The 22859-nt window shown below is 31.5% G+C and overlaps 1 protein-coding gene across 1 annotated transcript in view; it reads left to right on the forward strand.

Annotated features, from left to right (window-relative positions):
- The first annotated feature begins 2011 nt into the window (after window positions 1-2011).
- LOC139480929 (DNA helicase MCM8-like) overlaps window positions 2012-22859 on the forward strand; it is a 29699-nt gene continuing 8851 nt past the window's right edge. The window contains exons 1-20 of the mRNA XM_071263898.1: window positions 2012-2118; window positions 5294-5444; window positions 6213-6344; window positions 6615-6697; window positions 7175-7235; window positions 9207-9295; window positions 10094-10244; window positions 10687-10787; window positions 11827-11868; window positions 12475-12560; window positions 12958-13040; window positions 14294-14362; window positions 14991-15171; window positions 15674-15704; window positions 16017-16079; window positions 16775-16843; window positions 17173-17250; window positions 19698-19835; window positions 20289-20332; window positions 21005-21091. Of these exons, the coding sequence (XP_071119999.1) occupies window positions 5312-5444; window positions 6213-6344; window positions 6615-6697; window positions 7175-7235; window positions 9207-9295; window positions 10094-10244; window positions 10687-10787; window positions 11827-11868; window positions 12475-12560; window positions 12958-13040; window positions 14294-14362; window positions 14991-15171; window positions 15674-15704; window positions 16017-16079; window positions 16775-16843; window positions 17173-17250; window positions 19698-19835; window positions 20289-20332; window positions 21005-21091 (1721 nt within the window). The 5' untranslated portion in view covers window positions 2012-2118; window positions 5294-5311. The remainder of the gene's footprint in view (window positions 2119-5293; window positions 5445-6212; window positions 6345-6614; window positions 6698-7174; window positions 7236-9206; window positions 9296-10093; window positions 10245-10686; window positions 10788-11826; window positions 11869-12474; window positions 12561-12957; window positions 13041-14293; window positions 14363-14990; window positions 15172-15673; window positions 15705-16016; window positions 16080-16774; window positions 16844-17172; window positions 17251-19697; window positions 19836-20288; window positions 20333-21004; window positions 21092-22859) is intronic.

Below are 22859 nucleotides of genomic sequence, written 5' to 3' on the forward strand. Positions count from 1 at the left end.
AAACGTCATTAAAACGACTAGGTTCCTTTATTTTATTTTGTGACTGGGAAAAATAAGCGCTGAATTTTTAACTAAATATGCTGCATATTTCTCAATCATGTAAGTTATTATTTAGTGGACTTGGTTTGGATAATATGCCGCGGCACAAAAGGAGGAACTTTGCTCTCCCGGTTTTCAAAGAGTAGTTGAAACGATGCATAATTATAGATAAAAGAAAAAGTTAAAAAATAGATAAAAGAAAAAGTTAAAAAGAAAAGTTAATATACAAAATTTACTATTAAAGTTATGCTTACTTTGAAAGGTTTTCCTATTCTGTCCAGTTCAGTGACGAGTTAGTGTGTCATTATAATAATCATCAGTTTTATTGTATTTAGTAACAATACTATTGAGAGTTATGGTTGTTGTGGCTTTTATTGGATCCCACTGAAAAATTAATGAATCTCTCAGTCACTGATGGAACCGTATTAAATATTCATGAAAGATAAGGAATACATGTATATTATGATCATATTGCAATAGTACAAGCTTCATAGTTCTCTGGGTGTCACGATTTAATTATATTTACAATGTTATTGAAGTGTTATTGGTTTACACATGTACTACTGGTTTTATTCTTACATTAAGGCTATTTAGAAATTTGTATAATCGGCTTTTAGCTAGTATGGAAGATATTAATCTGAGATTTGAAGTTCAGATCTATCTCCACTCGTTTGCTCGTAAAGCTTTACTAAATATATACTTCTAGAAATGTCCAAGCATGTTAACCATTTGTTAATTTATACTATACGTAAACAATTTAATACTGTATTAATACGAGCAGTGGAAATCTATGGTTGAAAACGGGATATAATACATCAACCATTCAAAAACTTTTAAAACGGTATCATACAAGTACACACTAAAGAGGTGTCGAAGAAAACACCCCCATTAAATGATAGACCGCGTATGTAAACCAGATGAAATCAAATAAATTGACGCCTTCATTAATATCAACAGAACTCATTTGTATCATATGTCTCTGATAAGAATAAGCATGAGATCTTTGTATGTATCTTTTACAACCCAATTACAACTTTTTTTATATATTTGGTGGTTCCGAATATACAAATATTGATGAGAGCTAGCCTATGGGTTATTATCAACCACCACAGTTCTGACTGGCAACATTTTTTTAGTTGAAAAATGAAAATGAAAAGAAGACACTCACTTCTAGACTATAGAGAAGCTTCTTTTTTTGCCAGTCACTTTCAGAAGTTTATTCCCCCCAATGGCACCGAAAAGAAAGCCAAGTCACACTTTTGACCGGCTAGCTGCTTTAACAAAAAAAGTTATCAAATCTGATCAGTGTTCCAGAGACCACACTTTGATATCATTTGTCTTTTACACAAATTGATCTGATTTTAAAAACCAAATGCCTTTTACATTTTACATGGTAATCGAAATATTATAATGGAACATTTAAAATTATAAAAGGATGATTAATATTCCGGCATATTTAGTTCACTCGCATTTCTTCCCACTGGGGATATAGACGATGGTCTGGATATCTTGTGGTGTCTAACTTATTTAACTTTATTTGGGCAAATTTCGTTATCTTTAGAAATAATGCTAATTTTGTAAAATTCTAATGAGAATGCGTTTTATAGTATTTTTTTTCTGTAATTAAACCAGGATATGTATAGTGAGATATCCTTGAATTAGATAACTTCTTTATCATCTGTTTTTTTTTCTTTCTGTAATTTATTCATATTCAAACTTGTATTATCTAACAGGATTTGCCGTATATATTGTCTTTTTTTTTTTATCCCGTCGACAGATGTCTTTTATATATATACTTTGCGCCCCATTATAGATTATTTATTTATTTTTCAGCCAAATTTTACTCTTTTTCATATTTTTGCCATTTACTCCTATTCTTTAAAAACCCTCTTTACTTTAAACACCATCAAACCGGCCCTCATTTCGCTAACATACAAATCCGTAATTGTCACAAGTCTTTTTCCGATATGACCCGGATTTATTTTAAAGGCCAAATTACGCGGGAAATATAATCAAAAGTGAAAGTAGAACTCAACAGTTGAATAATACCTTGCAACCTGTTTGAAATAGCGTAATATGGTATATCGATAGTTTCATGGTATAATGCTTCAAGGGCAGACAATATTTATGATCTAAAATATGTTTTCCTTGAAATTTTTACACGAATTAGAAATTTGTATTTGTTTAGAGAAATATAACCACAGGTCTTTCTTTTCTATAGCTGCGAATGAAGTCCATCCAGAGAAACATATAATACTTATATGTGTCTGATCAAGGATTTGTATAGTACAAATCCTTGGTCTAATTGATCTTAGGATATTAATTATATTTTATAAATTTACCGTCCACAGAGCTTGGTTAATATTACTAGTCCAAATAATTATGATGTCCGGGACGCCTTCCTACGACGTCGAATGAAATAAACAACTACACTGGTAAACATTGATTAACTAATAGAAATCTGCCATTCCTGTGACATCACTTTCATCTTCTGATTAACAAGTGAAATTTGAAGCTGATATATTTGTACCTTCATATAATACATGGTACCAATTCAAATTTTTGAGAAATTGCACTGTTGCAATTTCATTTTCCAATGGTGCCTATCCCCCCTGAAATTCTTATGCATTGAATAAACTACAAAATGATGTATGACACAATTAAATCTGTTGTCATAATCATTCCTAGCAGGTCAATTGTTAATTATTCCAAGAATCATGAAAACAAAAGAATGATGAAGAAATAAATAAATGGCTCTTCATCAGTACATACCTGTCAACTGACCCGTATTCTGCGGGTGTGACCCGAGATTTTCACAATTCTGAGGGATCACCCAGGACACCTGCCAGGTCATTGAATAACCCGAGAATTCCAAAAATGACCCGTTTTCACCCGTATTTCGTAGCCTTGAGATTGATCTTCTAAGTAATATATTCCTTTGAAATACCGGCAAATTCGTAATTCTTCCATGAACAGGAAGTTAGCTGTGTAAACTGTCAAATTAAGTTGCCCATTAAGTGCATGGCTTCACTTGACAGCGTTGGTGTCAAACACACTGTTAATTAATACCAATTACCTTAGCTTTAGGTCGTAAATAAATTGCACAGTTGTTTTACAAACATATTTCAACTAGATTTACTTCCCCTTTTTTGTCACCATTCAAAATTATTCCTCATATTTACGTTTTTGGGGTGAAAAAGATTAAATCTTAAAAAAATAAAATTCAAATACATATTGCAATATAACTTTTCATTATTTTTATATCTTTATACAATTTAAAAAAAAAAGTTGAAAATTATTTTGTTCATCTATACTTCTTTTAACTATATTACTATATTTTATTATAAGTCTAATTTCAATTGAAAATTTAATGATTTGTTTTATGGCTGATAGCTGGTTTCAAACATAGAATTACTTATGGAAAATATATCCTAGTATTTGGTGTGTGAGGTTGAATTACATCACCACTATGAGTAAAGAACATAAGACTGTGTTACACAAATTTATAAAAATCTTTAAAAAGTGCAATGAAACAATAATTAATAAGATTTAAAATTACTTAACCAAGTGAACATGCATTGATGTTTTGGTAACTTTGATTTAAATTATAAGAAAAATGTACAATAAATACTGAAATTCAGCTCGAAAAAGTTTGTACGCGTTATGACCTGAGATTTGATTCTTCAATGCAGGTCATGACCTGCATTTTCATCGTCACAAGTTGACAGGTATGTCAGTATAACATAAGAAACAAAGAAGAGATATGATAATGAATTTATAAAATAAAAATATGCATGCAAGTAAGTAAGCAGTTACTCTTAAAAAGAAGTTTACACACTAAAAACCTTTTTAAGATTTTCAAAAGTTAGAGGGTATGTACTCTAAGGATTCATTAAAGTGTGTATTGAACATAGAGAAGAAAAGAACTTGTTTATTATTAAATACAATTTATAAAAAAAATTACCTGATCAGAAATTGTCCATTATGATAGCTCCTTTAGTAGGTATAGTCTTCTTTATTTCATTATTAAGCATTTTTGGACTTAATGATTAAAATGAAAAATCACACAAATGCATCTCTTTTCAAATAGTGTTTTTCTTATGTTTCCATTTCTTTTTTTGTAAAATTGATTTACTATCTGCTAAGAATTGAATTGTAATTTAAGTGACCTTTCCTACTGTGAGGTGAAGTCTGTCAGCACTTAAATAATTATGACAGAATAGTCCAAGCCATCTGACAACATGCACTAATTAGTCATAATTTGCATTGTCATAGGTCATGCATTAATAATGATCTAGGTCAGTGATTGTTCCATACTTCATACTTAAATTCAAATTCTTTATTAACTTTGAGCCTTACAGCTCATCAGTATAATCAAGTACCGGGTACATGTACAGTTTATACATATGGCATATTACAAACAATATAAACAATATGCATAATAAACAATAGGTGACGTCAGAAGTTTCATCAATACAAAATATCTTTTATTACAATAAACTGTTTCTTAATTTAAAAGAGAAATGTATATACTTTCCTAAATTACAAAGCTGTTTTGTGTTTTCACCTGACAATAATTCTATTAATTTAAAAGTTGATGGCCTAGACCAGTAATATTTTTTTACATATTTTTTTCGCAAATCAGTATATCTACTACATTGAAGGATGAAATGAAATTCATCCTCTATTACTCCTAAATCACAAAAAATACAATTTGTTTTATTTCTATTAGCAAATGATTAGTACCAACATAACGACCAGTTTCAATACAAAGGTTATGTGAAGACAAATGAATCCTTGTCACACTTCATAGATACCCTTAAATAATAGATAACCTTTAAATGTCTTTTTTGTGTTTTATGGGGATGCTGTCTCCAGAAAAAAAAATGCTGTCTCGAGACATATACTACTCTTTATAACTTTATTCATCTGCAAAAGTATATTAAAGATGAAAAGCTATAATGGTCATGTATACTACATAAAAATCCAAAGAGATGCAATGGTTGTCTATTTATTTTTTGGCATTTTAAAACAGAAAGATGTAGCCAGTGGGTAAACTAGCTAACTTTATAATTCTTGGAAAAATATATATAACTGTCAATATAAATATTTTCAAAAAAAAGATTGATGGGGTCAGAATCCTATTATATGTGTGTTTGTCATTTGAATTATTATTTCTGAATGTATAAATGTACAATGATGTACATGTACAAGAAAGAATAATGTGTCTTTATTAAATTAACTATTTTGTAAGGTATAAAGTACAATCAGGATGAGCCAAACAAGTACCTCCAGTGCTGGTAGCTGGCAGGGAGGGAGAGGATGGAGAGGTCGAGGCTGGTGGAGAGGTCGTGGTGGAGGTCGTTACTACAGTCACCATGGAAACAGAGGGAGAGGCAATTCACGTAAATTTATTTAACATTAAATTGCATAATTATATGGTGAATATCAAATTTATTATTAGTATCGACTTATGCTAAAATATACATTTGTACTAATACTAATCATATGAATTATATAGTTGAATGCTTACTATCCAGCAAAAAATATAAGTTGTATGGCCTAATCATGCTAATGGAAAAGAGGGATTTGAGGGATTGAAGAATGGTGTTTTTTGCATGCAACTCTCAAAACAGCAAAGAAAATTGAATTTGAAATATCTTTAACTTGTATTGGTGGGACTAAATGTGTATTGAAAAGTTATTGCGTTTATGTTTATAACCCTTTGGGAACATGGGAACAATTAACACAACAGTGCTTATGCCTGGTCACAAATTTTGATATATTTAACATATTGACTTGAAATATAATAAGCAATCTATCAAGAAAAAGATGAAAAGTTTGAAACGTGCAAGCCTGAGATTATCAATTGTTTTTGGTTCCTCAAGAAATAATACTTGTACTTAACCTCCCTTTTATGTGCATCATATATAACAATTCCAATGAACCAGTTTTTGTTGAAGGCCAAAGTTTTCTTTTCATCCTAACTTGTTTAACAAGAACTTTCTTACCAAATACCACACTAAAAATGACAAAGGCAAACTCACAATTTGTATTTTGTTGTTTACAGTGTTCAAAATATTGTAGTTGGACTGAATATTTAAATTAGAAGCAGGCTGATTAAATGTTGCAATCAAATATTAGATCATACTTAATAGGAAGTCTATTAATAGAATCTCAGGGCAGGGGAGGAAGAATGATGGATGATCCACAGCCCAACAGAAGGCCTGCATCGCAGATGGTCCAGACTGTTATTGAGGTCCAGTCCCCATACAAAGGATGGAAGTATTACTTTCCAGAAGAAGGTAATTACAAACAGACATTCACACATGCTCATTCTCTACTTATCACATATATATGATGTAGACTGTAGAGGTCAGATCTCAGTTTCTTTTCAATATATATTTTGTAGATCTGTAGGGAAATATAGTAGCATGAAACTACAATTTTTTTTTCCTGAAAATTGGAAAAATCAGGTCAGTAGTTTTGTACTAAGGTAGGGTTCCCTGAATTTTTCATTACATTTTAACAGATTCGTTAGCAATAGCTAATAGTACACCTTTTTTCAATTTCAGCTTATAATGACCATTCTCCAACAGTTAAAAAGGTTCAAGTATTTGAGAAATATTTCCTGAGTTGGTCACAGTCTTACAAATGGGTATGTTGTAGTCTAAGTATTTTACATTTGATTTTTACAAAGTGTCTGGGATTTTTTGGCAATGTTTATTTATTTTTAGTTTTATTTGATACTGTTGTTTCTATCATGAAGATATTTTAATGATACCTTTGAACAATAGAGTATTTAAGCCAAAATAAAGTCATGAAGCCCCTACTAATAAAGTGAGCTTTCTTTTACTTTTGTCTTTAAGAACATTTCTTCCCCTTAGAAACTTCAATACTAAATATTGCTTTCTTTTTGTAATACAATGACAGCATTAATTAAGACCATAATCATCATTGGGTTCATTTAAATCAGAAATTGCTAAGTTTAGTCGCAACAATTTATAATGCAGTAAGAACACACTATTTTCTTGCTTGTGACTTTATATGAAAACCAGATCTTTTGATCATTATGTCCTATCAGTCTGCCAGGTCAAGATAATTTGTACATATCAGTTTTGTATTTATGTTTTAGGATGAAGTGGAAGAAAAGGGATATTTCATTGTTGATATGAAAGAATTATTGGCTGATCAGAGTAAGTCAAAACCATTTACCTGTGGACAGACAAACCATTCAGGTTTCTGTGAAGTGATTCAACTGCATGTTTATACCATAACTTAATTACCTTATGCAGAGATAAAAAATGCAGATTTTTTTTTAATCTAGTAGTGTTTTGATTGTCTTCCAAGGAAGAATCCAATTTTGTTGTTTGAGGTGCACATGAATGTAAAAGTCGTACATATTTGATTAAGAACGAACTATTCTTGACTGACATTTTATGTAAATGTTTATAAGTTCTCTCTCTCGAGAGCCATTGTGTAGTGGTTAGCACATCAGACTTTTAACACAAAGGTTCCTGGTTAGATCCCCGTTTCGAGGTGAACATTTCAGGAACAGAATTTTTGGCTCTCCCCTGACACCATTTGCGAGTATGGTCTTGAGAAACCATGATAGTCCGTCGGAAGGGGATGATAAATGGCTAACCCATGTTTAGAGAGAGCAATATCTCTTGCAAGTAAAAGACACCCTTTTAGATTTAGAAAAAGAGCAGGCTAACCCAGCTACAAGGCAGTGCTTGCACCCACAAAGTGGAAAGGGATTTATATAAAATGCAATAACTTGCTTCCCAATCCACTATAAATAAATATGTTTAAACTATATAAGGGTTCTCCTCAGAACTTTTCCAAGAAATAAATAGTGTTTTGGAGAACATGGGATGGTTGTGGGAAGAGAAGCACTTGTTTTCTAAAACCACCAACAAAGCAGATTAAAAGCTGAGGTGTCAAAGTTTTTCCCGATTTTTATCCCTCAACCCGAATCCCGATATCGTGATCGTAAAACTAGTCAAAATCCCGATTTTCACCAAATATACCCGAAAAAATTATTGTTTACCTATTTTGAAGTTTTTCTGATCAATTTTAAAAATTCTATAATTTTACCTGGGGACATATAACGACAAGTTAACGACCCTACGCTAATCAACAGTCACAACAGGTGTCATAATTAGTGGTTGTATGTAATCAGATTACCTAATGAGTCATAACAGTCCTCAAAATTAATTTGTACACACAAATTTGATCAGAAAGCCTTTCAATTTTAATCAATTTATCATACAAGCACAATTTGCAACATTTGTCGTAGTTCCACAACAAAATCATAATTAACTGAAAGATGAGAACTGTAATGAACTCTCAAGAAAACATCGTTTATCTTGAAATCAGTTTAATTTTGAAACCAGACGTCGTGTGTCTGTTGATTTAAAATCGACGCCATTTTGTATTCACTTCTAATGTGTTACTGTATAAGCCTCCGCCGGTAAGAGCACCTCTGAATACAAAGAAAGATAACTCAAATTTTGTTCATTTTCTCTTTGATACTGATAAGACTAAATCAAAGTCATTCTTCATCCTTCTAACTTTAGGACATGTAGTTTTACGTCTTTTGAGTCATGGTTCATAGAAAAGAAGGTCTTTGGAGGGGGAAAAGAGGGGGGTCTCTACTTTGAATCCATTATTTTTAATGCTATTTTTCTCTATTCTTCAGTTATTTTGTAAATTTTAAAATTTAATAGTAAAAGAATCATGCAAATAAAAGAAACCAAGGCCTACAAGATTATCATTAGTATACCAAAAGAAAAATGAAAAGAACTGAGACTATTTTAGGAGTAAAAAACAATGCACACAGAAAAGTTGCTAAAATTGTAACCCTTAAAAATCTGGTCGCGCTAAATCCCCCATAGAGATTTTCACAAGTTGGCAGGTCTGTACCTTTTACAGCTGATTTCAATGAGTGTGTAGCAAATGGTTTTATCTTTGGTTAGCTTGCTTGATAGCTGAACAGTGAAGTCATTGTCAGGTAAGATATACTACCCTCCTTTACACAATGGGATCAATTACACAAACACAAACTAGAAAATGAATATGATCTTTTGATTATGATAAGATTGGATATTGGGCACAATGAAGAAATGCCTTTTCTTTAACAATGTTTAAACTTTGAATTGTAGTTTTAATGGAAGGTATCCCAGACCTATCAACAGAGATGAAGGACATGCCAGACAGAATACTCTCTTGTATTGGATTAGCTGTTCACCAGGTAAATTTTTTCCTAGAAAACAAGGAGTTGAGGTTCTAAAATGTTATAATGTCAAATCAACTATAGATGTGGCAACTCTTCAAAAGCAACCCTGTTATTTGTAATATAGTGCAAAAATTAAAATCACAAAAATAACAACCTCTGAGAAAAATCAAATGTTAAGTCCCTAATCAAATGGAAATTCACATCAAATGAATGGATAATAATTGTTATATTCCTGACTAATGGTACATGAGTTTTCTAATGTAGAATGGTGTATTAAACCTCATTTTCAAACTAGTATGACAGTGGCATAAAATTCTATCATATTGAAAACAGACCAAACACATAAACAATTCAAAAGTAAACATTTCAACTATTCCGAAATGTCAACTGCATCTGATCATTTTTATATTACCATCTTTTGACTTTGGAATTAACATTTTTTGGACAGGTTAATTTCTCTGCGGTTGGACATCCTTGTACTTGGTCAAGCAAAAGCAACATAAAGAAGTAAATCCAAGATTTTAATCGGTACAATTTTGAGGGAAAGTTTACTGTTTAATGCTTTCTATACATGACATTAGAAAGCTGTAAATTTTCCCCCTAAATTGCACCTTTTATATATTTGACTTTACTTCTTTTGGTTGCTCGTAATTGACTGAGTACCAGGATGTCTTACCACAGAACTAAAAACAAAGGTGATTTCTTTTTATAGAAATTTATATTCTGTTAATCTTTTAAATTGCTGTTCCCCGTTATTTTAAAATCTCAAATAAATGCAATCAACTTAATATACTTGAAGCATTTATTTTTCAGTTGATTACTCACAAAAGAAGACATGAAGCAGAAGCAGACTCACAAACTGACCAATCAGATGGCAGTAGTTATTCAGTGCCAGTAATACTAGCTAGAGTGATTAACTTTGGATCACAGATACCACTGAAAAATTTGAAAGCAAATTACTATGGTTTGTGATAACAATTAGTTTTCTAAAATCTAATAAGAAAAAACACTTGCAAGTCATAAACATTTCAGTGTAATTTACCTTATTTATTTATTTTTTTGGTGAAAAGAGTCCCCGATTAACAATTTATTTTAAATTTTTGTTTAAAAAGAGCCCCAGAATAGTATCCAAAATATTGAAAGGTAAAATGTTTTATTTTTTTCACATTTGATGTGAATAAAAATATGAGGTTAACATCAATTAGTGATCCAACAATAAATTGCAGCAAAAATGAACATTAATTCCACATGAACTGAAAAAATGTTATTGAACCAGTCAATGCATGGCATTGTATTTACAAAGAAAAAGATTGTAATGTTTAATTTATTTACATTTATAGACTTTGTATTTTTAAGCAGTATATATATGTAGTTAATAATTCAACAAAATTTCTTACAAATTGTAGGAAAGTTTGTTTCTGTGAAGGGGACAGTTGTAAGAGTTAGTAACATCAAACCATTATGTACAAAGCTAGCATTTGAATGTGTTTCTTGTGGTAATGTTCAGGTATTTACATCTTTATAACTCTAAAGCTGACTGTTGTGAAAGGTAGTATCATTTATGTAATTTCAGCAGTTTTAAGAATTAGACTGGTTTTTTTTATGTACTAGCTGACAGACTGTGGATTGTCCTATTAGTAAGACTGTCTCTGGGGTCTGATTTTATCTTCTTAAGCATTGATAATATTCTAAATAAGGAAATCCTTATCAAATTATTTTTTACTTGCATAGGGAATGGGGAAAGCTGGTCAAGTGACTGCTTGACTTTATCTGTCTCTGTGTCCATTCAAAAGTCCTTGGGTAGAAAGCTTTCATCATACTATTAAAGGGTATAATTTTATATTTGATCTGTAGCTTAATACTGGTGAGAAGTAGCTGGTAAACAATTGTTACATGTGTTGTGCAGCCACTTCCTTCTTGTAGATAGACCAAAATTTTTCAGCACTATATAAGCTAAGTTTCATCAAACTTTCTTAGCTACATTGGAAGGGAATGTGATTTTGTATTTGTTTTACAGCTTGATAATGTTGATTTGTAGCATGTTGGCTGTTTTACAATATGCAGTGCTGCCACTTCTTGTCTATAGACTAAAAAGGAAATATAGATTTTGACACTATTATAAAAGGCAGTATATATTGTAGACAAAAACAAAGGATATGGGACAAAATCCATTCATGCACAGAAAAAAAAAGGAAAAAACCCAAAGGAACAGTGCTTTTATTGTTGTTTTTCATCATAAACTCACATTGAGGCCTGTTAATGTTTGTTTACCATGTTATGAAACATATCGACAGTTTGAATTACATTTACTGTAAATTCAGAAATTATTGCAATGTTTTTATTATTGCGAAAAATGTGGCAGGGTTATAATCGCAATAGTTTAAACTCTCATTTTAAAATTATGTATATGAATTAAACAGGTTTTTTCTCAATATTGCGAAAATTTAAATCGTAATAATAAATGCACGCAATAATTTCTAAACTTACAGTATAAAAAAATGAATGAGGATCATTGAAATATTTATTTTTAAATGACTTTATTTTAGAGTGTGACATTACCTGATGGTAAATATACAGTTCCTACCAAGGTAGGTACAAACGTTATAGAAATTAACACCAAAATTTAGTTTGTTTTTATTAAACAAAGAAAAAGCTTGACATATTAAAGAATTGAATACAATTTTTATAAAGTTGTTGAAACATTTTACAAAATCTGTGTATTTATCACTTTTAATTGGTGATATCATGATATTCTTGTAAAGGCAACCTTTCTTTAACTGTCGGGCAATTTATGTGAACCATCTTTAAAAGTTAGTTAATATATGGAGATGTATATGCATGAACAAAATGATATTGGCCTCACACAATCAAGGGCAGATAATTGAACTTAACAAAGATTTATATGATTTTTTCTTTTGTACAAACCTCTAAGACAAATTGTAAGATGAATTTTGATGAAATTGTACAGAAATTTAGTTTAAACTCTGCAGATATGCATGACAGAAAATACATGTGTTATCTAAAATATCAATAATGGTAAATACTACTTTAGTTTATTATTTGAATCTCTCTGAAATATTATTATATCTAGCAACATGGTTATTTCTGCATTAACTTGAAGTATTAAGCAAAATTTTTTTTATTTTTTTTGTTGAATAAACATTTCTGATTACATTTATATTCTTGAATTGCAGTGTCCGTCTCAGGATTGTAAGGGTAAAACATTCTTTGCAAAGAGAAGTTCAGAACTTACAAGAACCATTGACTGGCAGACTATCAGGTATGCATTAAGTCATGTACTAAACTAATGATTCACATTTTTAAAATCTAATGCATTTTAGTAATATTTTCAAAAGAGTACATCAACATAATTTGATGTGACATTTTTTTCATGTTGGAAATGAGAACTTTAGAATTACCTATTGTCCTTTAGGTTCTTAAACAATGAATAGAGAGGTGATTGTCCAATGACTGTATATTTTAATAATGCCAGAGTTGGAAGGAGCATTTTGCTATAAAATAGAAAATTAGCTGTTTAATTGATAAGAAATTGAACTAGTACTACAAAATAATTTGTTCACATTTGACTTATCATGGCAGTACTTTGTATGGATACATTAGTTAATTGAAAAATAAAGTTTCTTTTAGATGTTTCAATTTGTTATTGATTTCAATAGGGTACAAGAAATTATGGTAGACAGGCTGAAAGAAACTGGCAGAATACCTAGAACTATTGACTGTGAACTGACACAAGATTTAGGTTAGTATGGCAGAATACCAAGAACTATTGACTGTGAACTGACACAATATTTAGGTTAGTATGGCAGAATACCAAGAACTATTGACTGTGAACTGACACAAGATTTAGGTTAGTATGGCAGAATACCTAGAACTATTGACTGTGAACTGACACAAGATTTAGGTTAGTATGGCAGAATACCTAGAACTATTGACTGTGAACTGACACAAGATTTAGGTTAGTATGGCAGAATACCTAGAACTATTGACTGTGAACTGACACAAGATTTAGGTTAGTATGGCAGAATACCTAGAACTATTGACTGTGAACTGACACAAGATTTAGGTTAGTATGGCAGAATACCTAGAACTATTGACTCTGAACTGACACAAGATTTAGGTTAGTATGGCAGAATACCTAGAACTATTGACTGTGAACTGATACAAAATTTAGGTTTGTATGGCAGAATACCTAGAACTATTGACTGTGAACTGACACAAGATTTAGGTTTGTATGGCAGAATACCTAGAACTATTGACTGTGAACTGACATAAGATTTAGGTTAGTATGGCAGAATACCTAGAACTATTGACTGAACTGACACAAGATTTAGGTTAGTATGGCAGAATACCTAGAACTATTGACTGTGAACTGATACAAAATTTAGGTTTGTATGGCAGAATACCTAGAACTATTGACTGTGAACTGACACAAGATTTAGGTTTGTATGGCAGAATACCTAGAACTATTGACTGTGAACTGACATAAGATTTAGGTTAGTATGGCAGAAAACCTAGAACTATTGACTGTGAACTGACACAAGATTTAGGTTTGTATGAAACATGGAACATCTAGCTGTATCTTGTCTGCTTGCTTGCAATTATTATATCACAAGTTAGATGAGCAGCTAGATACCAAGATAAGCATTTCTGAGCATAAGCTTCAGGTTTGACATGTTCATTTACATGTTCTTATCTGTCTCAGTTATGTGTTGTGGAAATTTTTAATAATAGGTATCTGTAAACATTTGGCTAGATAAAACAGTATAAAAAGCTAAACTACTTTCTCTTGCCAGTTTTAAGTGACATTAGAAATTCTCATTTATTTCGCCTTTGCCAAACCCTTTTCTAAGCAATGCCAATGTAAATTGTTACAGTTTAACATTGTCTTGATATTATTTATAATATAAATATTTGCAGAAGTTCAAACAATCAGATCTTATAGTATAAAATACTTTCAAATTCAGATATCACTTACTCCTTTTCTGTTTTCAGTTGACAGTTGTGTACCTGGAGATGTAGTTACTATTTCTGGTATTGTCAAAGTTAACAGTGTTGATGAGGGTAAGTCTAAAAATAAAACTACTAGTAAAGAAGACAACAATCTTAGGAAAATCACTGGCAGCTTCATAATGTTGGGGCATTAAGTGTTACCCTTGTCCTTCTGTACCGTCCTCCCCAACATCTCCAAATTGGTTTTGGTTATCTCTTTTTATTCACAATGCTTATTTTTACAAAAAATAGATCAAGTTCAAAATTGGTTGGAGTCACTTTTACCTTTCATGAGTTTTGGTCGTTTATAAAAATGAAAATTGCTGAAATTTTTTGTTATTTATTTATTTTGAAACAATCTAAACAATATAAGACCAAAAATTTCCACAGACCAGAAAGCATAATTTATGCCCATAAATGGGGCATTAAAATTGAATCTACAAATTAGATATTGAAATTGAGTTTGTTTTACTGAATGACAAGTTGCTCATGTTAAAGTAAGAAGATTTGCATTGAAATTTTACTCATTAAAATTGTGCATGCTTACTCAAAGCATGTAAAGCAAGAACTTTTTGATATAAAGACAATATTTTCCTATTTAAAGTTATTTTCATTCAAAATTTGAGGTCGAAACTTTAATTTTCCTTACTGAATTAATTAATGATTAATAAATTTAGTATATTTATTTGTTATCTTCAAGGTAAAGGCAGAAACAAGGACAAATGTATGTTTCTATTGTATATCTACGCTAATTCTGTTGTGAATGCCAAGGGGAATAAATCTGGTGACAACTCAGGACTAGCTATGGAATTCACCATGAAGGAGTTGTATGCCATTGAAGAAATACAAAGTGAGAAAAATCTGTTTAGATTGCTTGTAGGGTGAGTGAAATATTAATAATTATTTCTAGAAATACAAATATGATTTTACATGTAGACCATAAAGAAAACTGTTAAAACAGTATTTGCTCATTGTTGAAGGCCGTACAGTGACCTATAGTCTGTGTCAATTTGGTGTCTTGTGGAGAGTTGTCTCATTGGCAATCATACCACATCTTCATTTTTATATTTATTGTATGGTTTTCACATATTGAAATGTAAAACATATTGATTGAAAATGTCAATATTGAATATAACTGAACTATGATCAAGATTAGATATTTTGAAGTATTAAAGGTGCATTCCAAATCCTACCAAATATGCCTACTTAGAGAATTTCGCATATATTTTTAATTTTCATGATGAAAACTTTTTATATGAATCAGTGTAATACAAAATGTTTACTAGGTTTCATAAAGGTACAAAATTCTTTTGATATTTTAAATTCCAAGTTAAAAATGTCAAATATTTTTGTGACTGCAGTGTTAAATTTTGTACATTGTAGGTCACTTTGTCCATCTATTTATGGCCATGAGGTATGATTTTACATAGATTTTATAATTTTGTGAAAGTAGTTTTTGTAATATTATCCGAAATAATTATTTTGAGGGTTTGTTTACTTCATTTCAATATCAAGTAAAATCGAAAATTACATAAGCATCAAGTGCTTATCTTAGTCTATGTCTTAAGTCTTGTTTGTACAACTATGAATTTTAAAACTATCAAATTGATGGTTTTATCTTAAAATATCAAATGTGAAAAAGTAAAGAATAAGATTTCCCCATAGCCAATAAAATCTATTTCAAACATTTTATCCTTCTTTTACTCATTTAATTTCACATTTACAGCTGGTGAAGGCAGGTTTGATACTTGGATTATTTGGTGGGACTCATAAGTTTACAAATGATAAGGTGAGTTTGGTAATTCTTTCACATGACTAATATTAGATTTAGATTCCCTATGATTTATGGCCATCCACCAGTAGCCCTTTTCACAAAAAATCTTAAGTGTAACATTTATCGTAAGTCTAAAATATTCCTTAACAATTAAACTAGATATCTTTATAGTTAGATAAGATTTTTTGTTCAAAGGGCTACTGGAGATTATTTATATATTTGATAGATAAAATGCCATATACATTTACTTATCAAAACAAACACATGAAAAAAATTTGATAAAATTGTGAAGACTATAAGCTACCTAACCTAGAGATTCAGATGTTTTTATGCCCCGTTCATTGGCATTATGTTTTCTGGTTTATGTCCCATTCATGGGCATCATGTTTTCTGGTCTGTGCGTCCGTCCGTTCGTCCCCCTTCCGGTTAAAGCTTTTGGTCGAGGCAGTTTTTGATGAAGTTGAAGTTCAATCAACTTGAAACTTAGTATACATGTTCCCTATGATATGATCTTTCTAATTTTAATGCCAAATTAGAGATTTCCCCCCATTTTCATGGTCCACGGAACATAGAAATGATAGTGCGGATGGGGCATCCGTGTACTGGGGACACATTCTTGTTTTATATTATTTTTTCTGCTTTATTTTTGTGCTATTTGTTTACTCTACAATTTTGCCATGGAGTTAGTTATTTGTTTTTCCTATTTTCAGAACAGAATTCCAGTCAGAGGAGATCCTCACATTTTAGTTGTTGGAGACCCAGGATTAGGGAAGAGTCAGGTAATATCACTATTTGTTATATGTGCAAGAAAGAAATAGATTAATGGAAAATATGTAAATTTTCATATAGCCAATTGGAATGCATGCAGGTATCAAGTAATAACTTTTTGTAGATCAATCCAGCATTTATTTTGTAGCTGATTTTTAGTGCCGAAATCTAGGTTATGATATTTAATTTGAAAAAAGGAAACTATACATTGATTATTTATTTTCAAATTTATTAATCTAATAGATATGCTATACAATGCTATGATATAATCTTTTTTGAAAATAAAGAATTGAGATCTCTACTTTATTTTTTTCACTGTCTTTGTCATTAAATTTTACAGATGTTACAGTCCACAGCCAGTATAGCTCCCAGAAGTGTGTATGTCTGTGGAAATACAACAACCACCTCTGGTCTTACAGTAAGTTTATATACAGCATAAAAAACTTTATATAGATATAAGATGTGGTGTGAGTGCCAATGAGACAACTCTCCATCCAAATAATAATAAGTAAAAGTAAACCATTATAGGTCAAAGTACAGTCTTCAACACAGAGACTTAGCTCACACCTGAGAACAAGCTATAAAGCACTCCCCCCCCCCCCACCCACAATTTAAAAAAAATAGTGTCTCGCCTACTTTTTCTGTTTATCGCAGGCTCTACAAAAATGAGGAAATGAATCAATAAAAATATTCCTCTTAATAGTATCTTTTGATTATAAGAAGCTTCTGTCCAAGTTTGGTAAAAATCCAGGACAGTTTATGAATCTAATAAATATTTAAAAACTGCAGACTGACTGTAATGTTAACTGGAAGAAAACAAAATTTCCTTTTAAATACTAGCATTTGATCATAAACAAGCTTCTGTCCAAGTTTGGGACAAATTCAAAATAGTATAAGAAAGTTATTGAAATTTCAAAAAGTTTAACCACAGGGTGAATGTATTGTTTCCTGGCAGAAAATCCATTTAAAAGAAAAATACTTAAAAATTGGATTTATTTTTTTACAGAATTTCCTTTTAGATACTAGCTTTTGATTATAAACAAGCTTCTGTCCAAGTTTGGTACAAATCCAAAATAGTATAAGAAAGTTATTGAATGTATAGTTTCCTGAGGGCTATTCCAGAAAAAAATGTATGGAGGGGTTGGAAGGCAGTTTTTGTCAGCACCCGCCACCCAGACAATTGTAATTGAAAATTATAGTGCATTATAGTGTGAAAATTTGCTCTGATACTCATCACCCATGTATTATTAATACAATGTGCCTTCCAACCCCCCCCCCCCCATACATTTTTTTCTGGAATAGCCCTGACAGAAAATCTAAATCCATTTAAAAGTTAAATATGGAAAAAATGGATTTATTTTTTTACAAAATTTACTTCTGGATACTATCTTATAATCATAAACAAGCTTCTGTCCAAGTTTGATACAAACCCAGGATAGTTTAAGAAAGTTATTAAAATTTTTAAAACTTTAACCACTGAGTGAATGTAATGTTTCCAGGCAGAAAAACTAAGTCTATTTATAAGTAAAACACGGAAAAAATTGAATTTTTATTTTTACAAAATTTACTTCTGGATACTATCTTATGATCATAAACAAGCTTCTGTTAAAGTTTGGTAGAAATCTAGGATAGTTTAAGAAAGTTATTAAAATTTCAAAAACTTTTAACCACAGAGTTGATATTTGTGGCGTCGCCGCCGACAGAATGTAGGATCGCTATGTCTTGCTTTTTCAACTAAAGTCTAAGGCTTAACAAAAATGAGAAACATTTATGAACCACATCAACAAACTACACCAACTGAACATCAGGTTCCTGACTTAGGACAGATGCAAACAAATGCAGCAGGTTAAAATGTTTTATGCATGTCAGTTCAAAGTAGATTATGAGACCTAACCTCTCATTCAAGCTTTAGAAAATGTGGAATTTTGCATTTTGAATAGTTTGATTGTTTTAAGTTTGGAACAGGAACAGTATAAATGTTTTATATGGAGACAAATGTTAAACAATAATGAGAGTATTCAATGGTTCCCTGTACAGACATGAAATTAAGAAGGGTTGTTTAGGTTTTTTCCCAATTTTTTTGTTATTTGAAGTTAACTGTATTATTATTACTTGAATATAAACAAAATCTAAGGAGTCAGTTTTATGTTAGTTTAAGGGAAAGAAAAGATATGGTGTATCAATTCATGACACAAAATCACTAAATGCTCAAGATAAAAACAAAAACGTTTTGTATTTTAGGTGACCCTATCTAGAGATGGAGGCTCTGGAGATTTTACTCTAGAAGCAGGGGCTCTGGTTTTGGCTGATCTTGGTTGTTGTTGTATAGATGTCTTTATATTTTAGGTGACCCTATCTAGAGATGGAGGCTCTGGAAATTTTACTCTAGAACCAGGGGCTCTGGTTTTGGCTGATCTTGGTTGTAGTTGTATTGATGTCTTTATATTTAAGGTGACCCTATCAAGAGATGGAGGCTCTGGAGATTTTGTATTAGAAGCAGGTGCTCTTGTTTTGGCTGATCTTAGTTGTTTTTTAGATGTCTTTATATTTTAGGTGACCCTATCTAGAGATGGAGGCTCTGGAGATTTTGTATTAGAAGCAGGTGCTCTTGTTTTGGCTGATCTTAGTTGTTTTTTAGATGTCTTTATATTTTAGGTGACCCTATCTAGAGATGGAGGCTCTGGAGATTTTGCATTAGAAGCAGGTGCTCTTGTTTTGGCTGATCTTGGTTGTTGTTGTATTGATGTCTTTATATTTTAGGTGACCCTATCAAGAGATGGAGGCTCTGGAGATTTTGCATTAGAAGCAGGTGCTCTTGTTTTGGCTGATCTTGGTTGTTGTTGTATTGATGTCTTTATATTTTAGGTGACCCTATCAAGAGATGGAGGCTCTGGAGATTTTGCATTAGAAGCAGGTGCTCTTGTATTGGCTGATCTTGGTTGTTGTTGTATAGATGAGTTTGATAAGATGGGAAATCAACATCAAGCTTTACTAGAAGCCATGGTAAGTACTACAGAAAGGGGGGGGGGTAATAACCTATACAACCCAGTAGCCCTTTTCACAAAAAATCTTAAGTGTAAAATTAATCTTACGATAAAAATATTTAGTTGAATTCTTAAGGAATATTTTAGACTTACAATAAATTTTACATTTAAGACTTTTTGTGAAAAGGGTTACAGGGTGGTCTGGCATGGTTAAGTTAAATAGAACTAGTACACATTTTGTTTTTTGCTGTGTTGAAGACCCATAGGGAGTCTAGGGTTGTTTTCTGCTCTTGAGTCTGGTTTATATCTTTTTGACACATTCCTCATTTCCATTCTCAATTACAAATGTAGTTATATAACAATGTTTTTAATTTTTTGTAAATCTGAAATAAGCTGTTGTTATATAGATACATCCATCATTTACAAAAAATTAATGAATTTGATATCGTAATGATGAATGTTTTTATTTTAGGAACAACAGAGCATAAGTATTGCAAAAGCAGGGATTGTATGTAGGTAATTATGACTTTGTAATACTGCTTTTTATAATATTATGAATAGAACAGTGTTTTTTTTTAGATTGGATATTGTAGATTTAATTGTTTTTAAACACAACACAATTAATACATTTTGTGCACTAAAACCTTAAAAAAAAAATTCTCACCCTTGTCTGTATGAACCTACACCCATATGAATATCCTAATATTGGTTTCCGTTCTCTTAATTCAGATAACCACAACTAAATGTTTTGAAAGTAGTACACAATGCTTCTTACCACGTTTAAATTTACTTTCATTGATCTTGAGTTATGTTCCTTGATAAATGGAAAAAATTGCAATTTCTGCACTCTAACTTTACCTCAACTAAATGTTATGAAACCTTAACACAATGCTTATTATCACCAAACACAGTTCAAATTTGAATTTAGGTGGTGTCACTTTTACTGTTCTTGTGTTATGCCCCATTTCAGGAGTAAAGTATTGTGAAGTGAGTTTGTTTGAGAACTTATTTAAATGTTAGTCCAAATAATAGTGTTACCTTGAATTTAGATTTTTAACATAGGTTGTAGATACCATTTATAATATCATAGTGTTTCTTCACACAATATAAATTGTCATAAAATATAAGAATCTATTTATCAGCATATGATTATGTTTTTCTAGTACAGGATACTTAATTTTTTTCCAGTTTACCAGCCAGAACATCCATAATAGCAGCAGCAAATCCTGTTGGTGGCCATTATAACAAGGCTAAAACAGTCTCAGAGAATTTAAAGTAAGTGGCCATTATAACAAGGCTGAAACAGGGTCAGAGAATTTAAAGTAGGTGGTCTTTTACAGCAAGACTAAAATAGGGTAATATTTTCACTGTACATTCTAAATTAGTTTTGGTATTTTTTATGCAGTTAATCTGCATTATGCGAGCACCCTAGATTTGTGGTCTACCCAATAAATGCTGAAATACTTGCCATTGTTATTATCTAGCTGGCTACTATGTTATATATAACTAATTGAACACTTTTTTAATACTTTTAATTCTGGATTACAAAAAATATGACTAGAAAAACCTTAAATGATCGTCAAATCACCCAAAACTTTTGACGTTGCACATAGGAAGTAGTGCTCATTAGGAATTCTTATGTAGTTTATTATCGCCTGTGCTTTTGGTTAAGATGTCAAAAAACAATTGTACGAAATATTTAATTGACGAAAATCTTTTAAGACAAGTAGTTTAGATTTCCCAAATGGCAAAAGTCGTAGGAATATTGTTTGTCGTCAATACGTAGTACAACTATGTCAGTAGTCTATTATATAATAAGTTCAACTGTTCATGCTGTTGGCGGCAATTTCAAATTAGAAGACGAAATTCGTATCTTTTCAATTTGGAGGCAGGGGTTCAAATTAGCGGTTGTCCGAGGTCCGTGACCTTCCATTTCGACTTGGTTACTAGCCACGCCCGACGGACCTTCCACTCTGAGACAACTATATCACAGTTATAGTAGTCTCAGTTCCACTTGAAAGAAAATAAAAAATAGCTTTGCAAGCCTTTTCGCCAAAGTCTCCAAATAAACGATCTCAAAACTTATTTTAATCATTATTATTCATGACATCGATGTCAATTTTGTTCAATTGCTAGCTATATACAGAAAATCGCCGACAAAAAATGTGTTAATACGAGTAAAATAGTATCTGACTGACAAAAACAACATTGGAACACAATGACAATGGCTGCCGTGAAAAGACAATTACAATTTCAGACCCGATTCCGGAAGCGGATAAGGGTAATTCCGTGTTTTTGGCGAATCCAGGCAAGTGACAAAATACATCTATGCATGGTAAATGAATATAAACACTAGAATTGAAAACCAAAAGATATATGTAAAAGAAAGAAAAAGCAGAAAATATTTTAAACAGAAACTCAAAATTACTTTTGACAAATTTTAATGTAATCAATTGTACTGTCTAATATTTTTTTGCAGTTAATCTGCATTACTGCAATTTTGAAGGGGTATTTTTTTTCTCAATTTTGAAGGGTCAGTTAAAGTAGCTGGAAGATTCTTACTTTATTTTCACAAATAACTACCTGGATGTAGGCAAATCATATGATATATAGGTGGCCTCCTTTGGGCCACTCTACCCCCTCCTGTTTGATAACTTTGAAACGGATGAGATCCCCACCTCTCAACCATATACATTCATGTATGGGACTATATATATAACTAATCAAATGAAATATAAGGGGAGTCCATGGGGTGACCCACCCCCTCCTGTTTGGGAACTTACGAAACGGTCAAGATCCCCACCCCTAAACAATATATATTCATGTATGGGTCAATACAACTAATTAAATGAAATATTAGGGGGAGTCCCCCTACCCCTCCTGTTTGAGAACTTGGAAACCGATGAGATCCCCACCCCTAAACCATATATATTCATGTACGGGACAATATAACAAATCAAATGAAATATACGGGAAGTCCCTGGGGTCATCCTATCCCTTCCTGTTTGAGAACTTGAAAACCCTTGAGATCCCCACCCCTAAA

The sequence above is a fragment of the Mytilus edulis genome, chromosome 7, assembly GCF_963676685.1.
Source record: "Mytilus edulis chromosome 7, xbMytEdul2.2, whole genome shotgun sequence".
NCBI classification, from domain to species: Eukaryota; Metazoa; Mollusca; class Bivalvia; order Mytilida; family Mytilidae; genus Mytilus; species Mytilus edulis.